This window comes from Vulpes vulpes, chromosome 12, assembly GCF_048418805.1.
Source record: "Vulpes vulpes isolate BD-2025 chromosome 12, VulVul3, whole genome shotgun sequence".
NCBI lineage: Eukaryota > Metazoa > Chordata > Mammalia > Carnivora > Canidae > Vulpes > Vulpes vulpes.
The window spans coordinates 157,119,276-157,147,267 of NC_132791.1; the positions used below are offsets into that span (position 1 = coordinate 157,119,276).

Consider the following 27,992-nt stretch of genomic DNA (forward strand, 5'->3'; position numbering starts at 1 on the left):
AGGCAAGATTCAACTGGTTAAATACATACCAATTATAAATCGTCATTTGGCTGAAACAGCCAAATAATACTCCCCAAATCCATAGCAATACCCTTTACCAGTGCAGACTATCAGAATCAAGCAGACCACTTTCTAGAAAAATGAAGAGGATTTTTAAAGAGACGTCTCAGGAGACATAGAAGTTTATAGGGAGGAAGAAACAGCACTTCCCACCTCACCTGAAGAACCAGGAGGCAGTGGGAACTTACTGTTACTGAACTTAGTGTTGGAAAGTTCTTTGTGGAGATTAGGAAATTAGGTTCAACAACAACAACAACTAAAAAGAACCATCTCCAAGCAATAATTTTATTTCTGCTTCAACAATAAATACACCTAAGTTATCCTTCCAAATCCCACCTCCTGATTAAATGCCCTTAATATCGAAACTTCTCATTATCTTTACCTGTGATTTAGTCCCACTTGGCAATTATAAGATTAGCTTTAAAACCATGACTTTGAAGCTCAAGCCTTACAGCACTGGCTGCTTAGGCACCTCGCAATTAGTTTCCTTTGTATACAGAATAGCACCTTTTGGCTACATACACCCCCAATTTTCATGTCAATGAAGCAATGGAGGCTTTTCACCCATCCAGAAGCTATGTTTTGATGTGTTTGCCTTCTATGGCATCAAATATGTCCTCTAAGGCCTTCTCTACACACTGGAGAAACTCCCGGGCATTGCGGCCTGGATAGGAGGAGACGTTGCAGCCTATCCACTTGTCATGAACAGCATACCCAATGCCAAAGCCATCAGGGACCACAGGGGCAAAGCCGCCAATGTTCACTGTTGAACTGCTCAGTGTACTTGTGGACAGGATGTTGTGGTTTATCTGTCTGTATGCAGGGTCCAGGTAGAGCTCAGGCAGAGCAATCCCCTTGGCTGCTGCCAGGTACCGCAGAGCAAATAAGTGTCGGTCAAAGCCCTGGCCTGTTAGAGACAAAAGAGAAAACCAGTCTCAGAATCCCGGAACTAACTGAAAGGGGCCTTAGTAAAAACCCCCACCTGTGGTAGGAGGCCCCTTCACAGCATCTTTGAGAGTGGAAGAAGCGTCTGCCTGCTTATGCATGCACACCTCCAACTCACTAACCTCTACAGCTGAGCCTAAAATGAAAGCACGACTTTTTAAAAAATTTTGACAATGGAGGAGAGAGGGGGCAAGATGGCGGAAGAGTAGGAGTCCTTGATTCATCTGGTTCCCCAAACTTACCTAGAAAACTTTCAAAACATCCTGGACACCTATGAATTCAACCTGAGATGTAAAGAGAGAACAGCTGGAATGCTACAGAGAGAAAAGTGATGGCTTCTGACAAGGTAGGACGGCAGAAAAGAGGAAAGGCGGGGGCGGGGAGCCTCGGAAAGCCAGGGCAGGAAGGCAGAGCAGAGGAAGGCTGCAGAAGGAAAGCGGTACAACAGACAATCAGGAACATCAGAAATCTGCACCTGAAAGAGCCTTCCCTGACTGAAAAGTGCTCAGTGGGGAAATAGGACAGAATCACAGGAGGGGCAGTGAAGTCTCAATATTCCTAGAGACACAATAAGGATAGGGGTGCCCAGGAGAAAGCTCACCACAAACCATAGTCAGATCCGATAAAGGGCTGGAACGCTGCAACCCTCCTGGAGCATCTAGGAGAAGCTGGCCAGGGATGTGGGCCAGCTCCTGAGCTTCTTTACCCTAAAGCCCGGCAACAGATGGAGGCAGGCTGTCCTCCATTCCCTTTGGGAGAGGCAGACCCTGGGAGCGCAGGTCCTCAATCCAAGGGTGCTCCAGAGGACAATGCTGGCTATCTTCTCTTCCCTCTGGGACAGGCAGAACTGGGGAGGACCCAGGATGGCGAGAACTCTCCTGCTGCTGGGCGCCCTTCAATCTGTGCTCAGTGCCCCCACGCCTGCCCCTGGGAGCATGTAGGCCAGTGTGCACTGGGAGACTACAGTTTGGTACATGTGTGGAGCTCTGGGCTCTGGGGCTGGAGATCTGGCCACTGCCATTTTTATTTTCTTCTTTTCGCCTTTCACCTGGGTGAGGTGGCAGCCTCTAGGGAACAAAGGCCTCACAGGATAAACAGCTCACACTGAGCCAGGCCACCAGGCAAGGGGCGGGGCATCTCCCGCCAGGCATGGACACCTAAGAATCAGCCCAGCAGGCCACCCCCATCCCCCCAGAAGACCAACTGGAAGAACAGGGGAAGAGCAAGTGTACTGAGCAAGTAGCACTGGAAAGCTCCAGGACTCAGGGAAAATAGTATATAGAACCTGAAGTTTTTTTTCTGATTCATGTATCTTTCAGGTTAAATATTTCCAATATTTTTTCTCTTTTCCTGCCTTAACTACAATATTTTGCCAACTCTTTGTTTTTAAGTTTTTTCCTTTTTGACTTTCATATTTCCATAATTATATGTCTTGGATATAGTCTTCATTTTTGGATTCCTTTCAATGAATTCAATTTAATTTTGGTAGATATATGAATTATGGGTTTTTGTTTTTTGTTTCTTGTTTTTTCTAAAAGATTTTATTTATTCAGGAGAGACACACACAGAGAGAGGCAGAGACACAGGCAGAGGGAGAAGCAGGCTCCTCACAGGGGACTCAATCCCCGGACTGGGATCACTCCCTGAGCCAAAGGCAGATGCTCAACTGCTAAGCCACTCAGGCATCCCTTGTTTTGTTTTACAGTGGTGGAAATTAGTGCTTTCTAACACAGAGACCAAAATACACCCAGAACCAAGTGGAACACCATGCTGATTCATTCTGTGAGACTATATTCTCTCTTCCTTCCCATTCTGCCCCCCTCTTTTATCTTGTTTCTGTTTTTGTGGTTGATGTTGGGTCTCTATATAAGTTTTGCTGGTTATGTAAATTTGGAATTTAGCATCTTCTAGCATACAGAATAAAATACACCCAGAACCAAGAGGATCACCCTCTAGGTCCACTCTGTGAGACTATATTCTCTCTCCACCACGACTTCCTCCCCACCCCAACCCCCTTTTAAAATTCTTACTATTTTTTTTAATTTGTTTTTCACTTTCATGGTCCTTTTGTTTTATTTTGTTCTGTTTTTATTTTTCTTTTATTTTCCAGTCGCTGACCTCTTTGGAATTGTCTAGGGTGTATTTTACTTAGGTCGTGGCTGATATTTTTGACTCTGCTCACTCATACAGCCATTCTACACTGGGCAAAATGACTAGAAAGAAGAATTCACCACAGAAGAAGGAACCAGAAGTAATACTCTGTCACAGACCTACTTGATATGGATTTAAGTAGTATGTCAGAGATATAATTCAGAAATACAATTATAAAATTACTGATGGCTCTGGGAAAAAAAGCGTAAAGGACTCTAGAGATTCTCTTACTGCAGAACTGAGATCTAATTGGGTTGAAATAAAAAATACTTTAACTGAGATGCACTCTAAACTGGATGCTCTAACTGCTAGGGTTAATGAGGTAGAAGAGAGAGTGAGTGACATAGGAGACAAGTTGATGGAAAGGAAGGAAGCTGAGGAAAAAAGAGAAAAACAGTTAAAAGCCCACGAGGAATGCTTACAGAAATAAACAATAGCTTGAGAAGGAATAATATCTGTCTCATTGGGATCCCAGAAGAGAGAGAGAGAGAACCGGATTATATTTGAACAAATCATAGCTAAGAACTTCCCTAATCTGGGGAAGGAGAGAGGCACTCAGATCCAAGAGACAGAGAGGGACCTCCCCCTTCCAATCAACAAAAACTCATCAACACCCTAACATATAATAGTGAAGCTTGCAAATTTCAAAGATAAAGAAATATTCTAAAGGCAGCTCAAGACAAGAGATTGTTAACTTATATGGGGAGAAATATCAGATTAACAGCAGACCTATCTACAGAGACCTGGCAGGCCAGAAAGAGCTGGCATGATATATTCAGGGTATTAAATGAGAAAAACATGCAGCCAAGAATATTTATTCAGCAAGGCTGTCATTCAGAATAGAAGGAGAGATGAAGAGCTTCTAGGATAGACAGAAACTGACAGAATATGTGACCACTAAATCCGCTCTGCAAGAAATATTAAGGGGGACCCTGTAAGAAAAAGAGGGAGCCCAAAGAAACAATCTGCAGAAATGGACTGTATAGGTAATACTATGACACTAAAGTCATATCTTTCAACAGTTACTCTGAAAGTGAATGGGCTAAATGATCCCATCAAAAGATGCAGGGTATCGGACTGGATAAAAAAGCAAGACCCATCTATATGCTGTCTACAAGAGACTCATTTTAGACCTAAGGACACCTCCAAACTGAAAATGAAGGAATGGAAAACCATTTACCATTCAAATGGCCCTCAAAAGAAAGCTGGAGTAGCAGTCTTCATAGCAGATAAATTAGATTTTAAACCAAATACTGGGGATGCCTGGATGGCTCAGAGATTAAGCTCTGCTTTTGGTTCAGGGCATGATCCTGGAGTTCAGGGACTGAGTCCCACATCAGGCTCCCCTCAGGGAGCCTGCTTCTCCCTCTGCCTATGTCTCTGCCTTTCTCTCTCTCTTTCTCTCTCTCTCTCTCTCTCTCTCTGTCTCTCATGAACAAATAAAATCTTTTAAAAAATAAAAACACTGTACTAAGAGATGAAGAGGGACACTATAACATACTTAGAGGGTCTATCCTACAAGAAGACCTAACAATTATGAATATTTATGCTCCAATGTGGGAGCAGCCAAGTATATCAATCAACTAATAACCAAAGTCAAGAGATACATAGATAATAATACATTAGTAGTAGGAGACTTCAACACAGCACTCTCAGCAAAAGACAGATATAAGCAGAACATCACCAAAGAAAGAAGGGCCTTGAATGATACACTGGACCAAATAGATTTCACACACACACACACACACACACACACACACACACACATAGAACATTCCATCCTAATGCAACTGAATACACATTCTTCTCAAGTGCATGTGGAACTTTCTCCAGAATAGACCACATACTGGGTCACAAATCAGGTCTCAGCCAATACCAAAAGACTGGGATTATTCTCTGCATATTTTCAGACCACAGCGCTTTGAACTCAATCACAAGAAGAAATTTGGAAGAAACTTAAACACTTGGAGGTTAAAGAGCACCCTACTAAAAGATGAATGGGTCAACCAGGAAATTAGAGAATTAACAAGATTCATGGAAACTAATGAAAATACAGCCGTTCAAAATCTTTGGGATGGGCAGCCCGGGTGGCTCAGTGGTTTAGCACCGCCTTCAGCTCAGGGCATGATCCTGGAGACCCGGGATCGAGTCCCACATCGGGCCCCCTGCATGGAGTCTGCTTCTCCCTCTGCCTGTGTCTCTGCCTCTCTCTCTGTGTGTGTGTGTTTTCATGAGTAAATAAATAAAATCTTAAAAAAAAAAAAATCTTTGGGATACTGCAAAAGTGGTCCTAAGAGGGAAATACATAGCAACACAAGCCTCCCTCAAAAAATTGGAAAAACTTCAAATATACAAGCTAACCTTGCTACCTAGAGGAACTGGAGAAAGAACAGAAAATAAAGCCTAAACCAACCAGATGAAGAAAGATAATAAAGTTTAGAGCAGAACTCAATGAAATAGAGACCAAAAGAACAGTAGAACAGATCAACAAAACTAGGAGCTGGTTCTTTAAAAGAATTAATTAGCTAAATCCCTAGCCAGTCTTATAAAAAGAAAGACTCAAATTAATAAAATCACAAATAAAAGAGGAGAGATCACAACCAATACCAAGGAAATACAAACAATTTTAAAAACATAAGCAACCAGATGCCAACAAATTAGGTAATCTGGAAGAAATGGATGCATTTCTGAAAACCTATAAATTACCAAAAACTGGAACAGGAAGAAATAGAAAACCTGAACCGGCCAATAACTGGCGAGGAAATTGAAGCAGTTAGCAAAAAGCTCCCAAGACATGAAAGTCCAGGGCCAGATGGCTTCCCAGGGGAATTCTATCAAACATTTTAAGAAGAAATAATACCGACTCTACTAAAGTTGTTTCAAAGGATAGAAATAGAGGGAATACTTCCAAACTGGTTCTATGAGGCCAGCATTACCTCAATCCCAAAACTAAAGACTCCACCAAAAAGGAAAATTACAGATCAATACCCCTGCTGAACATGGATATAAAAATTCTCACCAAGATACTAGCCAATAGGATCCAACAGTACATTAAGAGGATTATTTACCATGACCAAGTAGGATTTAACCCCAGGATGCAAGGGTGGTTAAACATTTATAAAACAATCAACATGACAGATCACATCAATAAAAGAAAAGACAAAAACCGTATGATCCTCTAAACAGATGCAGAGAAAGCATTGGACAAAATATAGCATCCATTCTTGATTAAAACTCTTCAAAGTGTAGGGATAGAGGGAACATTCCTCAATATCATGAAAGCCATTTATGAAAAGCCCACAGCAAATATCATTCTCAATGGGGAAAAACTGAGAGTCTTTCCTCTAAGATCAGGAACACGACAGGGATGTTTCCTCTCACCACTGTTATTCAACATAGCACTGGAAGTCCTAGCCTCAGCAATCAGACAACAAAAAGAAATAAAAGGCATTCATACTGGCAAAGAAATCAAATGCTCCCTCTTTGCAGATGACATGATATTGTATATAGAAAACCCAAAAGACTCCACCCCAAGATTGCTAGAACTCATACAGCAATTCAGCAATGTGACAGTATACAAAATCAATGCACAGATATCAGTGGCATTTTTGTAGACTAACAATGAGACTGAAGAAAGAGAAATAAGGAATCAATCCCATTTAGAACCACACCCAAAACCATACGATATCTAGGAATAAACCTAGAACTACACTCTAGTATAGTTTGGAACTACACTCCAAAAAATTATAGAACGCTTATGAAAGAAATGGAAGAAGACATAAAAAGATGGAAAAACATTCTACGCTCATGGATGGGAAGAATAAATATTGTGAAAATGCCTATGCTACCCAGGGCAATCTATATTCAGTGCAATCCCTATCAAAATACCATGGACTTTCTCCACAGAATTGGAACAAATAATCTTAAGATTTGTATGAAATCAGAAAAGACCCCAAATAGCCAGAGGAATATTGAAAAAGAAAACCAAAGTTGGGGGCATCACAATGCCTGACTTTAAGCTGTATCACAAAGCTGTGATCATTAAGACAGCCACTCTGGAAAACAGTATGGAGGTTCCTTAAGAGATTAAAAACAGAACTACCCTATGACCCAGCAATTGCACTAAGGGATATTTACCCCAAAGATACTGATGTAGTGAAACACCGGGACACCTGCACCCCAATGTTCATAGCAGCAATGTCCACAATAGCCAAACTGTGGAAGGAGCCACGATGTCCTTCGACAGATGAATGGATGAAGATGTGGTGTGTGTATGTATATATATATATATATATACATACACACACACACAATAGAATATTACTCGGCCATCAGAAAGGACAAATACCATTTACACTGACATGGATAGAACTGGAAGGTATTATGCTGAGTGAAATAAGTCAATCAGAGAAGGATAATCATCATATGGTTTCACTTATATGTGGAATATAAGAAATAATGAAAGGGACTATAAGGGAAAGGAGAAAAACTGAGTGGGGAAAAATTAGAGAGAAAAACAAACCATGAGAGACTCTTAAAACTGGGAAACAAAGGGTTGTGGAAGGGGAGGCAGGTGGCGGGATAGGGTGACTGGGTGACAGGCACTAAGGAGGGCATGTGATGGGATGAGCACTGAGTGTTATACTATATGTTGGCAAATTGAATTTAAACAAAAGGAAAAAATAAAAATAAAAAAATAAAAAATTCTGACAATGAATCAGTTTAGTCAAACAGTCCAGAAAAATACATGAAGAGAGCTATGGATTCAAAACCAAAAATAAAACCCAAAGTCTAAGTCCAGTGTAAAAGACAAGACTGAGGCCCTGGAACAAAATGGAAAGGGTCTTGACCAGGGTTCTGATCTCAGCTCTTCTTCTCATGTGTTGTGTAATGCTGAGTCAGTGGCCGCAGTTTCTTACCCCTACAATGGTGAGTGAGACCAGAATGGTCTTGGAGATCTCTTTTACTTTTGGCTGCATGAAAGGACAGAACTGTGTGATCCTCCAGGTCCTTTCCAGGTCTAGAATTTTACCACAGAGAGGCAAAGGAAGGGTGATGTTTAGATTTGCGAAGAGTTTTTGAGATGGCTTATTTATAGGAACCCAACACACTGCAAGTGAGGTAAAGTAAGAGGGGGCTGCAGGATTAGAAATCCTGAACTGTCAAAAGTCAGTCAGATGACCAATAAATAACAGAAAGAGAATCGTGTGTCACAGCTGAAAGTGGCCTTAAATGAGGATGAAGTTAGACCCATTTCTCCATCCCTGCTAAGGAGGAATGAACATCCTGATCCCTAGTGGCTGATCTGGCTGTTCAGACTGCTAGGGTAGAAAATTAATAACTATCCAGGAATTGGCAGATGGATTAAACAATGTGAAAATCACAGGGAGCAGGATGTTTCTGAGGCTTAGCCCAGCGCTGAGGGCAACAAGGCCCAAGGACCCCACCCCCCCATCTCACCCATTGCTGCTTCCTTGGTCAGCTGGCCATGATACGTGGAGCACTCGGCCATCATCTGGCAAAGCTCTCCAGCACTGTGTCTGGAGGGCTCCCTGACAAAAGCCTCAGAACACTTCTTTGTGAAGATGGAGGCTGGGCGGATGGTCTCAGTGCGGCCGTGCTTGAATGCTGCAGTGCTACACGACTCGTAGGTGGCCACTGTCCGCCCATACTGCCTCAGGAAGGCCATCTGGAAGGCCAGCTGAGCTACTGCGTCAGGGCTCAGCTTCTGGTTTTTCAAAAACTCTTTGCCCCCTCTCTGAAATTGGATGAAGTCGATGGTGAGGGTTTTCACAATGGCATCAAACTTGTCCTTAGCAGCACTAATGCTGGCCTTCATGGCATCATCCAGCTTGAAGTTAAGTCTCCGCACGGCAGCAGAAGAGTCAGTGCGGGCCGGCTGGCTCTGTGGGGTGATAGCAGGGGCCTGAGTGCTATCTTTAAACACTTCATTAAAAAACCTGAGCACTGCCACACCATCACCCCAGGCATGCTCAAAGTGGACAGCCGCAGTGCCATCCTTGGCTAGAATGAGGTTAAAGGACTTATCAAACCAGCGGTTTGTGCCATCACTGTGCAGCATGGTGTGAGACAGGTGGACAAGGTCCTTAATGGGGAAGTCATCTAGGCAGAGACAGAACACAGCAGTGTCCACTTTCCTCAGGGCCTCCTCATTGCCACCACTCACCAGCCTCTCCCTGAGCTCTGCCCAGACGTCTCGGTTCTCAGTGGTCAGATAGGCCAGGGGAAAGTCAGGGGTGGCGCTGCTGTCTGAGAGAATGTACTTCAGATGAGCCTGGATTTCAGAGGCGCTCACAATGTTTCCATCTTGATCTAGGACATCAAAAACATAGAAATGTCCTTTCCTTAGGACCAGAAGGTGCCTAGCGCTCTCATCAGTGACAAGTTCATCACGAACAGGCCTGGGTAAACGAGTTGAATTGAAAAGCCGAAAATACTGAGACATATCCAGGGGGTATGCATTAACCAAGTAGGCGCCATACCAGGACAGAGAGGAAGGCACAAAGCGTATGAGTCTCTTGAAGGTGTCGGTGTCACTTTTGGCAGGGTTCAAATGGAAAACCTCTGGTTCCAAGAGACCGGCCCGGAGCGTCTTCAGAAACCGGATGGCCGAAATGGTCATGTTGGTCGCCCTGGTGAGCTGGTCATTATACTCCGACTTTGGGTCAGGGTTGAATGCCATGAATGGATTAAAGTTCAAGACGACGGGTTCTCGAGCGGTTAGGTACATATCAAACCAGGGACCTAAAAGATAAAAGTGAACAAGAACATCACAAAAAGTTAATGTAGTCCCTAAAAATAAAATTTGAGAAGGAAAAATCATCAAGCATATGCAGGAAAAAATGATGTCAACCTCCAGAGGGTGAAAAGTCCCAATTATTTTTTCCATCTGCAGTAATTTGTGACATATAAATGGGATCACACAATATGTGGTCTTTTGTATCTGGCTCCTATTACTATGTTTTTAAGGTTCAGCCATGTTGTAGCACATAAAAGACCACATATTGTGTCACTCTTTTGTATTGCTGAATAATGTTCCATTACATGGATAGACCACATTTTGTTTATGTATTCTTCCATTGGTAGACCTTTGGTTGTTTCCACTTTTTGGTTATTATGAATAATGCTGGTGTATACAAGTTTGTGTGTGGATGGTATTCTCAATTCTCTTGGAGAAACAGCTAGAAGTGGAATTGCTAGGTCATATGGGAAGTCTAAGTTTAGGCTTTTGGGGAACTGCAAGGTTGTCTTCCAAAGTGGCTGCACCATTACCACTGGCAGTGTGTGAGGGTTCTAATTTTTTGGCAACATTTATTATTGTTACAGTCTGTCTTTTTGACTGGAGCCATTCTGGTAGGTATATCATTGTGGTTTGGATTTGCATTTCCCTAAGTATATTTCTTTTTCTTTCTCATTCTGTTTCCTTTCTTGATTCTTAAAGAAGTACAGTAACACCTCACTTGCATTCCTGCTCGAACAAAACAGTTGTTAATTCCCACCCAATTTCCTTACGTTTTTCTTGTTTCATCTCGTTTCAGAGACAACATTCACATTTGGCTGTCTCCCTAACATGGGGGAAAGCATTCATCATCATTCTGTGTACTCTGTACATTTGCCCACTCACTTTTTAAAGAAATGTTTGAAAAGCAATTAGAAATAACAGTGCAGGGGATCCCTGGGTGGCTCAGCAGTTTAGCGCCTGCCTTTGGCCCAGGGCGCAATCCTGGAGTCCCAGGATCGAGTCCCATGTCAGGCTCCCGGCATGGAGCCTGCTTCTCCCTCCTCCTGTGTCTCTGCCTCTCTCTCTCTCTCTCTGTCTATGATAAATAAATAAATCTTAAAAAAAAAAAAAAAGAAAGAAAGAAATAACAGTGCATGTGGATCATCCAAACTAGCCTTCTAAATTCCTGGCTATTTTACCTGTAAAAATTCCAGAAGCAATGTTTTATCAGAAAATGTGTCTTCCAGGGAAGTTCCTGTTGAGATTAGCAAGTGTGGATAAAGTCTACAACTAAAAACCATCGCCCACTGGAGGGAATAATTTTCACATGTAAAGCACTGGAGGAAGGATTAATCTATTATTCCTTTGTTGGTCCATTCACTCTATGTCATTCCTTGAGAACATGCTGCGCCATGCCCTGCCTAGTCTGGGGGTAGAGAGAGGAATGGGATGTGGACTCTGATCCAGATGAACTCTGGTGAAGGACACCAACAGAATTATAACAAGATGTGACACACTGAAACGGTAAGAGAAAAAGTATTATGGGTAAGATCCATTTGATGAAAGAAGACATGGATTTGTCTCTGATCCCTTCAATAAAAGAATTTTAAAGAGTACATAACCCAATAAGGCAAAGAGAATGAAACAGGAGACAAGAGAAATACTGAAAGTTGGAAAGCATTGAGACAACTGGTAATGACCAAAGCAGACTCAAGAATGCCAACTGTAAGCTGGTGATTGAGAAAGCCAAGGGATAACATGACGTGCACAGCAGAACCCCCAGAGCGCTCAGTAATTGGCAGCCTTGATGTATCTGATTGAAACAATGTTTTTAATTGGACCCCAACTCCTACCCCCCAGATTCCCTCCCTGCTCTAGTAGATTTAAGATTTCCTCTCAGGAGAAAGTAAAACTGGGGAGCTGAAGTCACAGCTAAGATCTCAAGCCTTCTTCCCTGATCCTACTCCTTCAACAGTACCAACTGGACACATCCCTTTTGGCAGTTTAATGGAAAAGCCTTTTCAGGGAGTCTAACCCAGAGATATTAACATTAGGGGCCCCCCAAGGAAATGGTTTAGCCTGTGAAGTGAAGCTGTGAAGCTGTGATGGACCAGCTCCACCCTTAACCACAGAGCTTCCAACAGCTTTTTATTATCTCGCTTGAATCTAAGACAACAAAGATGGAATATGAAAGATCTGAAGAAAGAAAAGAGGGAAAAACAAACAGGAAAAAAGCACCTTGGAGACAGACTATGAAGGAAGATGAGAGGATAAAAAAAACTTCCCCAATAAATTATTAAGCACATAGAAAACTAAACAAACGCATAAGAAATTATCAATGTCAGGAAAAAAACGTTCATACAGGAATAGGAACAATAATTTCAATATGCTCCACAACTCAGCTGATAGTGTCCATATGGTCCTAACAGTATAAACAGTAAGTATTGAGCAAACTAAAATGACAGGCACAGTGGTAACCATGGAATGGAATGTGTGCCTGTACACTTGGGCATGTGGAAGGGATATAGACACTGCCCAAATCTGGTCTTCCAGCTGAAAAAGTGAAGATGTAGGAGGATGGGGATATGGGTCAAAAGAAGGACTGGCTGAATGTGAGGAGCAGGAAACTTAGAGGAGGGTCAGGAACTTGCTGTTTTTCCAAAGAAGCCCGGTACAACTATTTGATTCTTTAAACTATGTGCATGTATAACCTTATTAAAATATAAACTGAATTATAGATGCCTGGGTGGCTCAGTGGTTTGGCGCCTGCCTTTCGCCCAGGGCGTGATCCTAGAGACCTGGGATTGAGTCCCACATCGGGCTCCCTGCATGGAGCCTGCTTCTCCCTCTGCCTGTGTCTCTGACCCTCTCTCTGTATCTCTCATGAATAAATAAATAAAATCTTTAAAAATATATACATATATATAAACTGAATTAAAAGAAGTGCTGTGGGAACAGAGGTGGAAACAATCAACTGAATGGAGAGGGAGGAGGACTGAAAGTTTCCCTGGAAAAATCATGCCCACCTGTTTTTTTTTTTTTTTCTTTTTGTTTTAAATTGAGATGTAACTGACAATAAAACATGATATTGCTTTTAGGTGTACAACCCAATGATTTGGTATCTGTATATATTGTATAATGATCAACACAATAGGTCTAGGTAACATGCATTACCCACTACTGTCACAAAATTGTCTTTTCTTGTGATGATAATTCTTAGGATCTATACTCTTAATGACTTTCAAATATACAATGGTATTATTAATTACAGTCATGATGCTATACATTATACCCCATGACTTCTTTCTTTTATAACTGGAAGTTTGTACCTTTTGACCCCCTTCAGTTTCCCCACCACCACCACCACCACCCCAACCCCCACCAACATTTATGGCAACGACATACTTGGGTCTTAAATAAAGAATTTGCTAGGTTAAAAAATGGTAGTGGGAACAACATGGATAAAGACATAGAAGAACGAAGGACTAAAGGGTTGAGAGAACAGTGAGCTGCCAAGTTTTGTTGAGGCATGAGAGTGTGGGTAACAAAAGAGATGAGGCTGGAAAGATCAGTTATGCCATATTGTGAAGGATCTAGGATGATACACACAGGGCATAGGACTTAATCCTGCATCCTTTTCACAGAATCAATGATTAGGCTCTTCAGCACAAACTCCAGGTGAGATCTTAGTAAAGGAGGAACTCACTTGGCCTTTATGTTACCTCAGAAAGAGTGAATGAGACATTACTCTGGTAAGCTGGTCTTACCAAAAATATTTTAAGACCAAAACAGGAGGAAAGATGCCTTACTTTCCATTGTGGAGGGCTCAGGGAATATCACGCCCACAGTCCAGCCCACCTACCTGAAATGTAGCTCGTATGTTTATTCTGCTTGTCCTGAGCAACCAGCTGCTCATGCAGTTCTTTTCCAATCCCATTTTCAAAACTCTTGCAAAACTGTTCTGTTTTCCTGAAATGTTCAAGAAAAGACAGAATCAATCCATGGCAGGGAATATGTGATTTCTGGACTCATGGCCAAGAACTCTTACACTGAAATTTGGGTTTCTGGTAGTATATCCCTAGGCTAAGACCAGAAAATCCCTCTGATCAGAAGAATAGCAGTCAATCCAAAACAGATAAATTTAGGAAAGCTTCTTAAAATGACTGGTTGGGAAGATCAATCAACATCCCATAAAACAACCTGTAATCTAGGAGCTGAGCATCTCCAGCTCAGCATGGAGAAAAGGACATAAGTAGGCTTTAGAGTCAAGAAGAGCTGAGTTTTTAATTCTAGCTTTGTCACTGTCAAACTAAGTGACCTTTGACATGTCACTTGATCTCTCTGAGTCTCAGTTTCTTTATGTGTAAAACTGAGATAATATACCACTTTATGAGAATAAAAAATATTTTTAAAGCTAAGGATTCAGGATAGTTTAAAACATAATACTTAGTAATTGGTAGCTATTAAATCATTACCATTTCAAGAGAGGCTTCAAGTGACTAATATGAAATATTTAAAAGCAGAGGACTACATTATGAACGATTCATCTACATCCTCCACCATTGTCCAGGGAAGGACTCCGGGATTCTAATGGCAATGCCAGTTATCTGCACAAAACCTTCCAATATGGAAAAGTGAACTGCACTGGGATACAAGAACTTAACACAACCCACTTTTGACAATATCCAGTATTATCGTCCAATTCCATGCTGAAGTAACTTCCTAGGACTGCCAGAACATCCACAAACTGCATGGCTTAAAACAATAGAAATTTATTCTCTCATAGTTCTTTGAAGTCCAAAATGTTGACAGAACCATGTTCTCAGGACTCTAGGGGAGACTCTGGTCTTTCTGGTGTTACCAGCTATCCTTGTCATTCCTTGGTTTATTTATTGATGCATTCCAATCTGCCTCTGTCATCAAGATCTGTGTCTGTATCTCTTCTCCTCTTCTTATAAGGACACCAGTCATACCAGATTAAGGACCCATTCTCCTCCAGTATGACCTTACCTTAACTAATTACACCTGCAACAATCCTATGTCCAAATAAAGTCACATACTAAGGTTCCAAGAAGGGAATGAATCTGGGGGGCATACTACCCAACTCAGTACACATGCTCACCAAGCAAAATTCTGGCCTGCCATATGCTCTCCTCAATGAACTTCCTATAGAGAGTACATGTACCAGCTGGCCTCCAGGCCCACCTGACAGGATATATTACAAATTTGGCATTCTGGCTTACAAGCCATTGCCTGTTGAGTCTAGTCAGAGAGACTCTCGCTTCAGGGCTGGCTCAGCCCTTCCTGGGTGAAAATCTATTTCCTGAACTTGAAAATGTAAGGACTAGGTCCCAGGTTCCCAGAGACTCAACTAAATCACAGACATTTCCATTAGTCCACTACTAATTGCCAGCCTCTTTTGAACCACCCAACTATGGTCATTCATGGTTCTCAGCATATACCTGAACTGGCCATCGTCTAAGAGAGGTTTCTGTGCACGCAGGTATCTCTTAATGGTGTCTTCAAGTTTGGGAATAGGCAGCCTGGGAAGAAAATACGTTAAGTGTAAGGGTTACAATATGTGGAAGAAATCAGTTAGCTTCATAAACCCAAACTAATAAGTAATTACTGGATAATTAATTTCCTTCCCCAAAAAACCAATAATGGAAAGCCACAGGCAAATCAGAATAGAAGGATTTACTAATGCAAGTGTCAATGGTAACTTTTTAAAAAATAAAATAAGAACTTTTTAATGTCTTTTTTTTTTTTTAAAGGTAATTTGTTTTTTTTGTTTTTTTTTTTTTTTAATTTTATTTATTTATGATAGTCATACAGAGAGAAAGAGAGAGAGGCAGAGACACAGGCAGAGGGAGAAGCAGGCTCCATGCGCCGGGAGCCTGATGTGGGATTCGATCCCGGCTCTCCAGGATCGCGCCCTGGGCCAAAGGCAGGCGCCAAACCGCTGCGCCACCCAGGGATCCCGAACTTTTTAATGTCTTAATGATGAATTTTATAAGCAAGCTAAATATTCAAATAATAGATTCAAAATGGTGAAATAGAAGCTATCCAAAGCATTCCTGTTTCCTGGTCACAATTCTGATACCTGTGCTAACCCTGTACTGGCAGTTTTTATTCTATCATTAGTTTGGACAACTGCTTTTTTCTCCCCTGAGATGGAGAAAAGAAAGTTCTATTTTTAAAATTTCTTGTGCATTTTATGACAGAGAATCATACAGAAATGAAACACAGGTCTGTCCAAGAGCCAGCCAAATATGGAATGAGCATGAAGTCATGCCAGGCTGCCAAGAGTCCTATGCAGAGAATCAGATCTTCCTGTTGCCTCCTTACTCATTCTCTACCAGTGCATTCCCAATGACAGCTATGGTGATAAAGCTACTGGTCCACCGTGAAAGGAAAACACACAGACAGCACAGTGAGGTGTATCTGCTTTTTCATGTCAGTAATTTTATTGAATGATATATCCTGTAGTACCAAAACTTACTCATAGTTTGCCAAGTTAGCACTGCCAACTTAAAATTAAGACTGATATATTCAAAATATCTAAATACAGCAGTCATTTAGGAAAACTGGAAAGTTATCTATCCATAAAACATAGTTTATGTTTAAAACCTTACTATAAGATACACTGTGATTCTTCAGTTTTTCTTTCAATGCATGTTTATCAAAAACATGATGTCAAAATTAACCTGAATAATTTAGAGCCATTATGGACTTAGGCTTCACTGAGTAATGATTCACACTTTAACACTGTGGAGTATGGTCTTTTTATTCATGAACTTACACAGAAAATCCCAAATACTACCTCAGATACCTCATAATTATAGTTACCTACTTACTTTTCTCAAGACTTTGTTTTAATATGATAGGGACATTAACAAAAGTTCTTCGCGTTAAACAAAATTCTAAATTCAAAGCAAAGGCAGTTTTATAAAAACAGTCCTTATTAAAAGCTCAAGTGTTATCTCTAGCCTGAACTTGTTCTAGTGGGGAAAAGCAAGTTTTTGGAATGATGATTTATTTGGAGGTTATTAATACAACAGAAACGGAATTTTCTCAATTTCCCTTCAGAACTAAATTAAGGAAGTATGGACAAAAAAAATCATAAACTTTTTATCATGGATACCAGTTTTCTGTAAATTGCCTGTTTTTTATATAAAATTTTTAAAGATTTTATTTATTTAAAAGAGTGAATGAGAGGGAGAGTGAGAGAGAATCTAAAGCAGAAGCTGCCCTGAGCACAGAGTCTGAAGCAGGGCTTGATCCCACAACCACAAGATCATGACTTGAGCCGAAATCAAGTCAGATGCTTAACTGAGTGAGCCATCTAGGTGTTCCTCCATATAAAATTTGTTTTAAAAGACAATGATATGCCAAATCTACCAGGTTTTTATTTTTGCCTTATATAAAATGCTTTCAGTGTAAATGCCAAATAGCAATACAGTTCACATCACCGGATTATCTAATACTTTAGCAAATGATGGCCATGGTTATGAAGTTACTGGTTCTCAGTGAAATGAAAAAACCAACAGTATAGTGAGCTTTCCACAAAGCTAAATGTGTTTCATTTAAAAGTCTGCCCTTGTGTGATGAGTACTGGGTGTTATACTGTATGTTGCCAAATTGAATTTAAGTAAAACTAAATAAAAGTCTGCCCTTAGTTCTGAGATTTTTTTGGTTGGGGGACAGAAGTCACTAAAAGTCCTTTAAAAAAAAGATTTTATATATTTGATAGCTCGAGAGAGAGAGAGAGAGAAAGAGAGAGAGTGCACATGCAGGGTGAGCTGCAGGCAGAGGGAGAGGAAGAAGCAGACACCCTGCTGAGCAGGGAGCCTGATGTGGGGCTCCATCATCATGACCTGAGCTGAAGGCAGCCACCCAGAGGCCTCATAAAGATCCTTTCTTTTAGGAAATAATGTCAACAACAATATTTTTCCCCATAATTTTAATGATCTGTGAAATGTCAAAGTGTAAGAACTACTGCCACAGTGGAAAGAGAATGAGATGTAGAAGGAGACCTTGGCTTAAGTCCCAGCTCTGCTACTTCATTTCTAGTTACATGGTTACAGGTGGCAAATTTCTTGCTGTCCCTCAGATTCCATCCCCTGCCTACGGCTTAGAGGGAGGAACTGCCTCACAGAGAGGTCTAGAACGCTATCAAGTTCCAGCTCCATTTAGCCCATGTTTATCACCAACATGTCTAGTATACGAAGAGGTGAAGTTCGCAGTCTTTGGAATCCCACAGATCTGGGTTTGCCCCCTGGACTGTCACCTACTATTCATGTAATCTTTGGGAAATTTCTTATCTCTTTGCTCCCTCTTTCTCTGTTTGTTAAATAATAGCTCACTGGCTACTATGAGGATCAAATGAAATAATACCAAGTACTTAGCAACATATTATCTATTTCTTTCCATCTACTCAGTGACATCCAGTTTGGCCCCAGCTAGCTGTTATTCTTCATTGACTACTCCCACTAGATCTTCTAGGTATTTATTTTTAAATTTTTTTAAAGATTTATTTATTTATTTATTCAGAGAGAGAGAGAGGGAAGCAGGCCCCATGCAGGAAGCCCAACGTGGGACTAGATCCCGGGTCTCCAGGATCAGACTGCGGGCTGCAGGCGGCGCTAAACTGCTGTGCCACCGGGGCTGCCCTATTTTTTAATTAAAAAAAAAATTGTTTAAGTAATCTCTACACCCAACATGGGGCTCAAATTCACAACCCCAAGATCAAGGGTCACATGCTCTTTATACTCAGACAGCCTGGTGCCCCTCCACTAGATTTTAGAACCCTCATTCCAGGGGTACCTGGGTGGCTCAGTCAGTTAAGCATCTGCCTTTGGTTGAGGTCATGATCTCAGGGTCCTGAGATTGAGCCCCATATCTGGCTCTCTGCTCAGTGGGGAGTCTGCTTCTCCTTCTCCCTCTGTGATCTCTCTGGCTCCTACTCTCTCTCAAATAAATAAATAAAACCTAAAAAAAAAAAAAAAGAACCCCCATTGCATTCTGAATAAACTACCTTATATTCTATAACTTTTTCAGGACTTCTCTTACCTCCTCACCTTTCTTAAAATCTATTTTGAAAATACCATTTGCTTTCAGATTTCTCTCCAAAGAAAGCCACTCCCCAACTTCTAGGAAGGACTGGGACCCTCCTTACCCCCACCAGCTGCCATCAACGTTAAACAAGTCACTTTCCTCTCAAAGCCAACTGTACCACCCCATCCTCATCTGTTTGCTACTCCAAGGGGTGGTGGGTTAGTAAACAAGCCCTTGGGCGGGCAGGGGGTGATGCACTGATCTGTAGTATTTACCACTTTCTGAAAATCTCCTACCAGGCTAACTTCAAGGTGCCAACACGTCACTGAATGTGGAGCTGGGAAGAACTGGCTCTTATGATTACAGTGATACACACAGAGGGGAGCTTGCCACTAAGATCCTTCCTCAAAACCTCTTCTCTGACCTCCACTGGCATGTGGGCTGACAGAGAACAGACACTGATGACTTCTTCCCTTGCCCTCTATCCATCCCTGATTCTTCTCTTGCACCCTTAGTGGGTTATGTGTTATGTCCCTCTCACCATCAGATTGCAAATTGTGAGATCCTTAAGGATGTCAAAGATGGAGTTAGAAATTCTCCCTTCCTAGATGCCTGGATGGCCCAGTGGTTGAGCGTCTGTCTTTGGCTCAGGTTGTGATGCCGGGGTCTTGGGATCGAATCCCTCATTGGGCTCCCAGAAGGGACAGAAGGGAGCCTGCTTCTCCCTCCGTGTCTCTCATGAATGAATAAGTAAAATCTTAAAAAAAAAAAAAAAAAAAGGAAAGAAAGAAAAGAAATTCTCTCTTCCTGCCTGGTTGGTTTTTTTCATCATCTTTTTCTGAGTCTCTTTCCAAAATCTCATCATGTCCTCTTGCCCTTAAAGTGCACGTTTTCTCAAGATTCGGTCCTCTGCCCTCTCCTCACAGACTATATACTCTGTCACTAAGCCCCTCTGCTCAGACACTTTCATCTCTGACACTTATGTAGGCTCCTCTAAGCAGGTCCTGAGGGATAAAATGGAAGGTATGCAAGGGAGCATGACCCTGCCAACTGCAGATACATTCTGCCTAGGGTCAGTGTGGTATGCTGGCAAAGCCTAAGCATCAAAGCCAGACAAAACTTTTAGTTACAAATAAGTCGCTTTGGTATGTCAATTGTTACCAGGGGTTGGAGGGGATGGGGAGTGACTGCTAACGTGTATGGGTGATTGGGGGCAGGGGTGGAGAAGGGACTGACATGAACTAGACAGTGGTGATAGTCACACAACTCTGGGATTATACAAAAAAATCTCTGAATTTGTACACTTTTATTTATTTTTAAAGATTTTATTTGTTTATTCATGAGAGACACAGAGAAGGGAGAGATACAGGCAGGGGGAAAAGCTGGCTCCCTCTGGGGATCCCGATGCAGGACTCAATCCCAGGACCCCAGGTTCACAACCCGAGCTGAAGGCAGACGCTTAACCACTGAGCCACCCAGATGCCCCAATTTGTACACTTTAAAAAAGTGAACAATATCTCAATAAAGCTGTTAAAATTTTTTAAAAACAAGTTCCTTTTCATCTCTGGTGATCAGTTTTGTCTTCAGTGAGATGAAGGAACTGAAAGAGGTGGTCTCTAAGGCCTCTCCACAATTCTGTGACTGCTAACTCAGGAGTCTCGTTGATTCCTCCTCCTGCAAGCCAGCACACTGCACAGTGGTTAATCTGGCTTCATCATTCACGACCATATGACTTTGGGCACACTACCCAGCCTATACCTAATTTCCCTCACCTATAAAATGGGGATACTATTAACATGTACCTCCAAGGGTTCTGTGCAGATTAAATGAGGCAATCTTTGTCAATGACTTAGAACAGTGCCTAAGACGTAGTAAGCACTTGATAAATATGAAGTTTTATTATCTACTCAGTCCTCAAATCTTATAGATCCAAACTCTGCCACTAGACTGTTCACGTCCCCAAGGAACTAGTACAGTGCCGGTCCCTCACAGCCTAGCGGAGCATTTCACCAGTTCTGTTGTTCTGTCTGCCTTCTATGTATTCCTGCTGTTCTGGTAACAGCGCCCCTTCCTACTCAAGTCCCTTTGGTTCAGGTGGAGTGACTGACCAGTGGCCTTGGAGCTTACTGGTTCAGACCTAGTGAAACCCAGGAAGAACCTATAAAACTAAATTACAGGATTTTTTTTTTTTTAACTGTTAGAAAGGGGAAATCCCTACTAGCTGAGGTCACTGAGAGATTAGAGTATAAACGATGTTGTGATGGTGCCATTTTGTCACCATAAGGAGAGAGCCTGCCTAAGAATGGAATTACACAAATGCAAAGGGATGAGTGGAAAGGCAAAAGAGTCTCGATGACATCATTTGATCCCCCCCTTTTTTAAAGATTTTATTTATTTATTCATGAAAAACAGAGAGAGACAGAGAGAGAAGCAGAGACACAGGCAGAGGGAGAAGCAGGCTCCATGCAGGGAGCCCTATATGGGATTCAATCCTGGGACCCCAGGATCATGCCCTGGGCCAGGGCAGGCGCTCAACCACTGAGCCACCCAGGTGTCCCTCATTTGAGCCCCTTAATCCAACCTGGAGTTTTCAGGTCTGAGTCCCTATATTCCTGGTTGCATAAGCCAATTTAACTGGGGTTTCTATAACTTGTTACCACAAAGGCCAGTTACTGCTTTTCAATAAGTGTTCACTTACAGTCAACATTTATTCTCTATATTAGAAATCAAGTTGTGAGGTCACCCCTAGTCTCTCTGCAGTTCCTTAAAGAACACCAAGGGCAGCCCCGGTGGCGCAGCGGTTTAGCACCGCCTGCAGCCCAGGGAGTGATCCTGGAGACCATGGATCGAGTCCCACGTCAGGCTCTCTGTATGATGCCTGCTTCTCCCTCTGCCTGCGTCTCTGCCTCTCTCTCTGTCTCTATGAATAAATAAATAAAATCTTAAAAAAAAAAAAAAAACCACACCAAAAGTGGTTCTGCATACACTGCACTTCCTTGTGCCCCTGTAATGTGACTCACCAGGGGCCTTGAAAGAGGTAGAGTTAGGGCCTTGTGGGGTGCCTGGCAGGTCCATCCTAACCACGTGGGTTCCTCCCCACCTGCTATCTAGAAAATCCCTATCTAAACATGATCTGCTATAATAAAGGTAGAAGAAAAGTCAGCACCAAGCAGATTTATCTCCCTACTCATTCCCTGTGTAAATGACTCTGTTTAAGTATCATGATACTTAAGTATCTTATTACTTAAGTATCATGCTACTTATTACCCAGAGCTGCCATGCAGCAGGTATATACTTCACTGTTCCTCCTGCCAAGATCACATCTAAACAGCCTTTCATATTTTTATACAACCTAGTTATCACTGGGATAAAGCTAATCTAAGGACATGCCTCTAGGGCCCTGTTATCCTTCAGACTCAGGAACTTCTGGCCTCACAAGACCAGTCTCCCATTAGAATTCTAGAGAACCTGCCCATTATGTCTGGATCACCAATTATCATCTAAAGTGATTAGGGATTAAAAGAAAAAAACAGATTGACATTTATTGAAAATCAATTACAGGCCTAAAATGGTGACCAATATTTTTTTTTAAAGACACATGGAGGGGGCACCTGGGTGGCTCAGCTGATTGACTGTCTGCCTTCGGCTCAGGTCATAATCCCGGGGTCCTGGGATGGACCCTCTGTCAGGCTCTCTGCTCAGTGGGGAGCCTGCTTCTCCTTCTCCCTGCCACTCCTCCTGCTTGTGCGTGCACTCTTTCCCTGTTAAATAAGTAAATAAAATCTTAAAAAAAAAAAAAGACAAAATGGGTCTTCCCTAATTGCTGTCCTAACACACACACACACACACACACACACACACACACACACTCAGCCCAACTAATAACTTAGAGCCCAAAACTTTGAGCTGGACCCTCCATAAACTTCTCAATATTTCTGAACATGCCATGTATTTTCAGGTTTCAGTTCCTGGGCACAAGCTGCTCTACCCTTTCCTCACTCCTCTCACTTGGTGATCTTCAAAGGCCTCAAATGCCACCTCCTCTATGAAGTTTTTCTTATTCAACCAGGCATTGTCACTCCGACCTCCACACAGACACAACACAATAATTGTCACCAACTATATCCTACACAGGCAACACATTTGCAGCTATAGTATTTGTGAATATCTACTGAGTACTTGTTACTCTGTGCCAGATTCCTACTAAATGCTTCATATCAGAGTATTTAATTCTAACAATCCTGAGGGAAAGATAATATTATCGTTCCAGTGTTTAGGTTAGATGGCCGGCTCACAGCCATGCAGCTAGTATGAAGGGGTGCTGAATTAAAAATCAGACCTGAGTATTGCCTCATGATCTGGTGGAAAACTGACAGGACCAGAGCCATTTTAAAAGGGAGTTGGAGCAGCCATGGTAGAGAAACTGCCTTACTTGATTTTGTTTGAACTGGCCAAGCCTTTTGGACAAAATGTCATTGTCTTAAACAATTGTTTGAAAAGTCAACAGAAGAACAGACACCCTGATCACACGACTGATGGTTATGGATTTTCTGGAAAAAAAAAAAAAGTCAGCAGTTAATGTATAACCTGGAGTAGTTTGGCTTGTAAACATGCATAGAAACTGTTTTTTCCCCCTCTTTTATTCAACTCAGCTGTCTCCTTCCTGTTCCTCATAAAAATCTGTTGCTTTCACCCTACAAGCAGGAATCCTATTTGGGTTTATTTACTTGAATATCTGTGCTCCCCACAATGCAGTCCTTTCATCCCAAATAAACATTCATTTGTATCTCATTGCAGCTCTTTATTTTCAGGTTGACAATCTTAGCCACTACGAAATGCTGCTTCCCATTTATCACATTCTTATTTTAACTATCTGTCTACCTGTCAAATCTCCCCACTGTATGGTATGCTCCGCACCATGGCTGATTGGTCTCCAAATCCATACCAATAAATGTTTCTCAAATTAATAATGTGAGTATATCAGGCTGATCCACTTTGTCCCCTCGAGACTTAGTCTGATATTCTGGAGTTAACTGTTCAGTGTATATAAATATGGAACTTAAAAATAACACCTAATGGGACGCCTGGTGGCTCAGCGGTTGAGCATCTGCCTTCAGCTCAGGGCATGATCCCGAGGTCCTAGGATCAAGTCTCTCATTGGGCTCCCTGGATGGAGGCTGCTTCTCCCTCTGCTTATGTCTCTGCCTCTCTCTCTGCGTCTCTCATGAATAAATAAATAAAATCTTAAACAACAACAACAGCAAAAACTTTGGTTAAAATGTTAAATTTTTTGTGATATATATTTGAGCACACTAAAAAGGAGCAAAGAAAAAATCATAACATCTAAATAAAAAACAAATGGCAGTGCAAAGGTACCTAGAGGAAAGTGGTCAGAAGGCAGCAATGATGGGGCACCTGGGTGGCTGTAGGTGAAGCGTCTGCCTTCGGCTCAGGTCATGATCTCAGGGTCCTGGGATCAAGCCCAGAGTTAAGCTCCCTGTTCAGCGGGGAGCCTGCTTCTCCCTCTACCTCTGCTGCCTCCACCCCTACTCCTGCTCTCTCTCTCTCAAATAAATAAATAAAATCTAAAAAAAAAAAAATTAAAAAAAAAATAAAAAATAAATAAATAAATAAATAAAATCTTAAAAAGAAAAAAAGGCAGCAGTGATATGACAGGGATAGGAAGAGGGAGGGAGACCCAATTGGACTACCACAAAGGGACTTCCCCAGGAAAACTAATTAGGATATTTTTGGCATCTTACTTCACTCTGCCCTCACAATAACCCTCTGAAGCCTGTGTTCATTCCTACCTTGCAGGTAAGAACTGTGGCTCAAAGAATTTAACGGAATTGCCTGAAGTTACAAAGTGTCACATCTAGAATCTGAAATCAAATTCTACCAGACTTCAAAGGTAGGGTTTTTCACCAAGGGGAACATCAAAATGAGTGCCAAAGATAATACATTTTACCAGTCTAGAATCTGAGATAAAAGGAATCTCATCTCATCTAACCACCCACTTACAATGAAGGTACTGGAGGCCTGGTGGTCCTTGCTGGAAGTTATACATGGGTCATGACTCAGTGCTACTCTTTGTAACTCAATTCCTATAGATGTTTGCTCTGTAGGTTGGAGGAAATGATCTCAAGTGTTACTCCCAGCTTTCCAATTCGAAAAGGGAGAAAATCCCTTTGATCTTAGATCTGAGCGGAGCCCAGGCTTACAGAAAAGTCAAGTGCTACTGGGCCTGGCAAGTGAAGACAAGGCTCTGTCATTCTTCACCTTTCCCCCACATATCGCTCAGCTCACACACAGGAAGTTAAGGAGGAGGTTCTGTCCCAGGCTTCGCCCATGGGCATAAAGGCCATGTTTTCTTTTTCCCTTTCTCCTGACAAATTTAAGCAGTGGGACTGGGGCTAGATAGTTTCATTTCAGTTTGCTTTAGATGTCTGCACACTGCTATTTCACAAGAACCACCTCAGATGCTATTCTTGAGAGCGTGGGGGAGGGAAAAGATAACAGTGGGTGATAAGGTTGCTGGATATGGGGGTGACACCTGGGATACAATCTCTGTTTGAGGGGTGGGGAGACCTGGCCTCCAATCCCTGGGCTGGGAAGATCCCAGGTGGCAGTCTGGTGAGAAAGGAAGTGAGAAGGGTTTTTGAGACAAATTTGAGACTTGGCACCAAGAACTAACTAGTGAGTGAGCAGAGAAGTTAAAGTCTGGTTTTTGAGGGTAAATGAATTTCAGGAAATTTCTAACATTGGAAAAGGAGCCCTAGCAGGTCAGATTAAGGCTGGGAGTTCAAAGACTGGAAAAACTGGAAGTTGAATTAAAGAAAATACTGGGTGAAAAAAAAAAAGGCAAGAAAATAAATACTGGATGAGGGAAAGGGAGAGGTAGGTTTATTGGCATTGTTTTCATAGGGTAAGTAGACTCTGGGTGAAGTGTTTTAGAAGGTGGAGGGGGTAAGCTAAGGTGAGGAGGAACACAAAAATTGGGGTGTGTTCTAGATTTAAGCTGAATAAGAGTTTGGGATGGGCACTGAGGGTGTTGTCTAGAATTCTTCGAGGGTGCTAAAGCTGCAGAGAGTAATGTGGGTTAGGGAGGACATCTTAGGGAAAGAAACCTAGCAGGTAATCGAGGAAGGTCTGGAAGGGGTGAAGTCAGACTTAAAGGCTGAGATTGGAGGAGAGTAGGTGAGCACGTGAGGAGTGTGCTGGGTGAAGATGGGCAGAGGATTGGAGGCATGCAGAGCCAGGGCTGAGCAACAGGCCTGAAGAAGGTGGAGCGCAGAAAAGTTGAGGAGGGTAACTATTATGTATCAGGAACTGGCCTGTCCGTATTCTGGGCAGGAATACAGGGCAGTCGTGAAAGTACTTCAGGGGACACCCTAGTTGGAGGGGTAAGGGTGGTACTGGAGATATGCAGGGTGGACATTTTTCAGGAAGAAATGTGAGGGACTCTTGGGTATCTGGATGGAAGCTGGGTTACTGGAGAGAGAATCGGAGAAGGGCTCAAAATTGAGAATCTGAGCGAGCAATGGGGGGAGGGGGGTGTCCTGGTAAGGAATGCGAACGTTCCGAGGGTCCGGGGCCAGGAGATTCTCAAAGTGACATGATTTCCAGATTTCGGGCTGCGACAGCGTCCCAGGTAGGAGTCTGGGGGTGGGAGCAGGTTAAGCAGAAGAGTCGTGAGTGACTGGAGCGAAGGCTGGGGCCGACCCCAGCGGGCGGCGGGGACCGGGAGGCCGGGCTCACCTGGGCAGGCTGTCCTGGAAGTGCATAGTGGGCACGATGCTGCGCTGCAGGTACTCGCGGGACCCCGAGCCTGCGCTAAGGCGCCGACACACGGGTCCTGGGCCCCCTGCAGGGCGCCGCGGCCCGGCGCGCAGCAGTAGCAGGCGGGCCGCCATCGTTCCGGGAGGCTGCGGGGGCGAGAAGGCGGAGGATGGGGAGTCCGCGAGGACTGGGGTGAGGCCGCCACCCCCGGGGTAGCCGGGTCACTGAGTCAGCAGGGACTCGCGTCCGCCCGGCGTCCGCCCGCCGAGCCACTTCCGGGCCCCGGCCCCGCCCACCGAAGGGCCCGCCCACCGAAGGGCCCGCCCGCCCAAGGCCCCGCCCACCGAAGGGCCCGCCCGCCCAAGCCCCGCCCATCGAAGGGCCCGCCCGCCCAAGGCCCCGCCCACCGAAGAGCCCGCCGGCCCAAGGCCCCGCCCACCGGCGCGCCCGCCGCGGGGAGGGTGGCGCCACCGCCTCCCGGCTCTGCGGTCTCCCTGCGGGTGTCCCTTCAGCTCCCAGGGCAGCCGGGGAGACGGGGATCCGAAGCTGCTCCATGCTCCTGTTTCGGAGCAAATAAAAACTGGAGCTGAAGGAAAAGCAAAGCTGAAAACAGTGTTTAGAAATACGTGAGCTGGAGATCCCTGCGTGGCTTAGCGATTTAGCGCCTGCTTTTGGCTCAGGGCGTGATCCTGGGGACCTAGGATCGAGTCCCACATCTGGCTCCCGGCCTGGACCCTGGTTCTGTGTCTCTCACGAATAAACAACAACAACAAAAAAAAAAAATCTGCTAAACCTAAATCTGGTGGAGGCTCCGTCCGTCCCTAGGAGATCGCGGGCAGAACTTTTAAACCTCTGTTTCCTCGTCTAAGAAGTAGAGGTTTACGACCGATCGAGTACTTTTCTCGATCCTAGATATGAAATAAGGTGATTTGGTCGGTACAGTGCCTGGCAGGAAATGGTGGCGACGGTGGTGGTTGCGACTGGTGACCCGTGACGTCTGCCCTATGAAGATTTCGGGCATAACCGCGGTCAACCGCCCAGCCGCCCTGCGACCGCCCCCGGGGTGGTGGTAGAGAAAATGTGTGCAGGAGCGGGAACCCGTGGAGATGCGCGGCCGGCCTCCAGCTCCGGGGAGATCTGCCGCTGGTTCTAGGGAGTCTTCCGTGCTCTGTGGACTACGAAGCTGCCTGTCACCACACAGCACCCCCAAGTTTCCTTCCAACTCGGACTCTAAGAGCTTAGGCCTGGGACAGAGATC

The 27,992-nt window shown here is 43.3% G+C and overlaps 1 protein-coding gene across 2 annotated transcripts; it reads right to left on the minus strand.

Annotated features, from left to right (window-relative positions):
* Positions 1-331: 331 nt before the first annotated feature.
* On the minus strand, positions 332-27,045 carry CPT2 (carnitine palmitoyltransferase 2). Of its 2 annotated transcripts, XM_026007047.2 has the most exons (6): positions 26,714-27,040; positions 23,388-23,505; positions 15,361-15,441; positions 13,761-13,867; positions 8,617-9,921; positions 332-967 (listed from the first exon to the last, which is right to left on the minus strand). In XM_026007047.2, the coding sequence occupies exons 2-6, from the start codon at positions 23,429-23,431 to the stop codon at positions 636-638; spliced, it is 1,869 nt and encodes a 622-aa protein (XP_025862832.2). In that variant the 5' UTR covers positions 23,432-23,505; positions 26,714-27,040; the 3' UTR covers positions 332-635. The 2 variants fall into 2 exon arrangements, with proteins under 2 accessions (XP_025862832.2, XP_025862831.2); XM_026007046.2 differs by lacking the exon at positions 23,388-23,505 and having other exon boundaries at positions 26,714-27,045.
* Positions 27,046-27,992: the final 947 nt, after the last annotated feature.

Coding starts and splice junctions, on each gene's coding strand:
- CPT2 (XM_026007046.2), bottom strand. CDS start 26,868: ATGGCGGCCCGCCTGCTACTGCTGCGCGCCGGGCCGCGGCGCCCTGCA. Junction 15,442..26,713: donor TTCCAGGACAGCCTGCCCAG/GTGAGCCCGGCC, acceptor TTTTCTTCCCAG/GCTGCCTATTCCCAAACTTG. Junction 9,922..13,760: donor ACATACGAGCTACATTTCAG/GTAGGTGGGCTG, acceptor TTTATCTTTTAG/GTCCCTGGTTTGATATGTAC.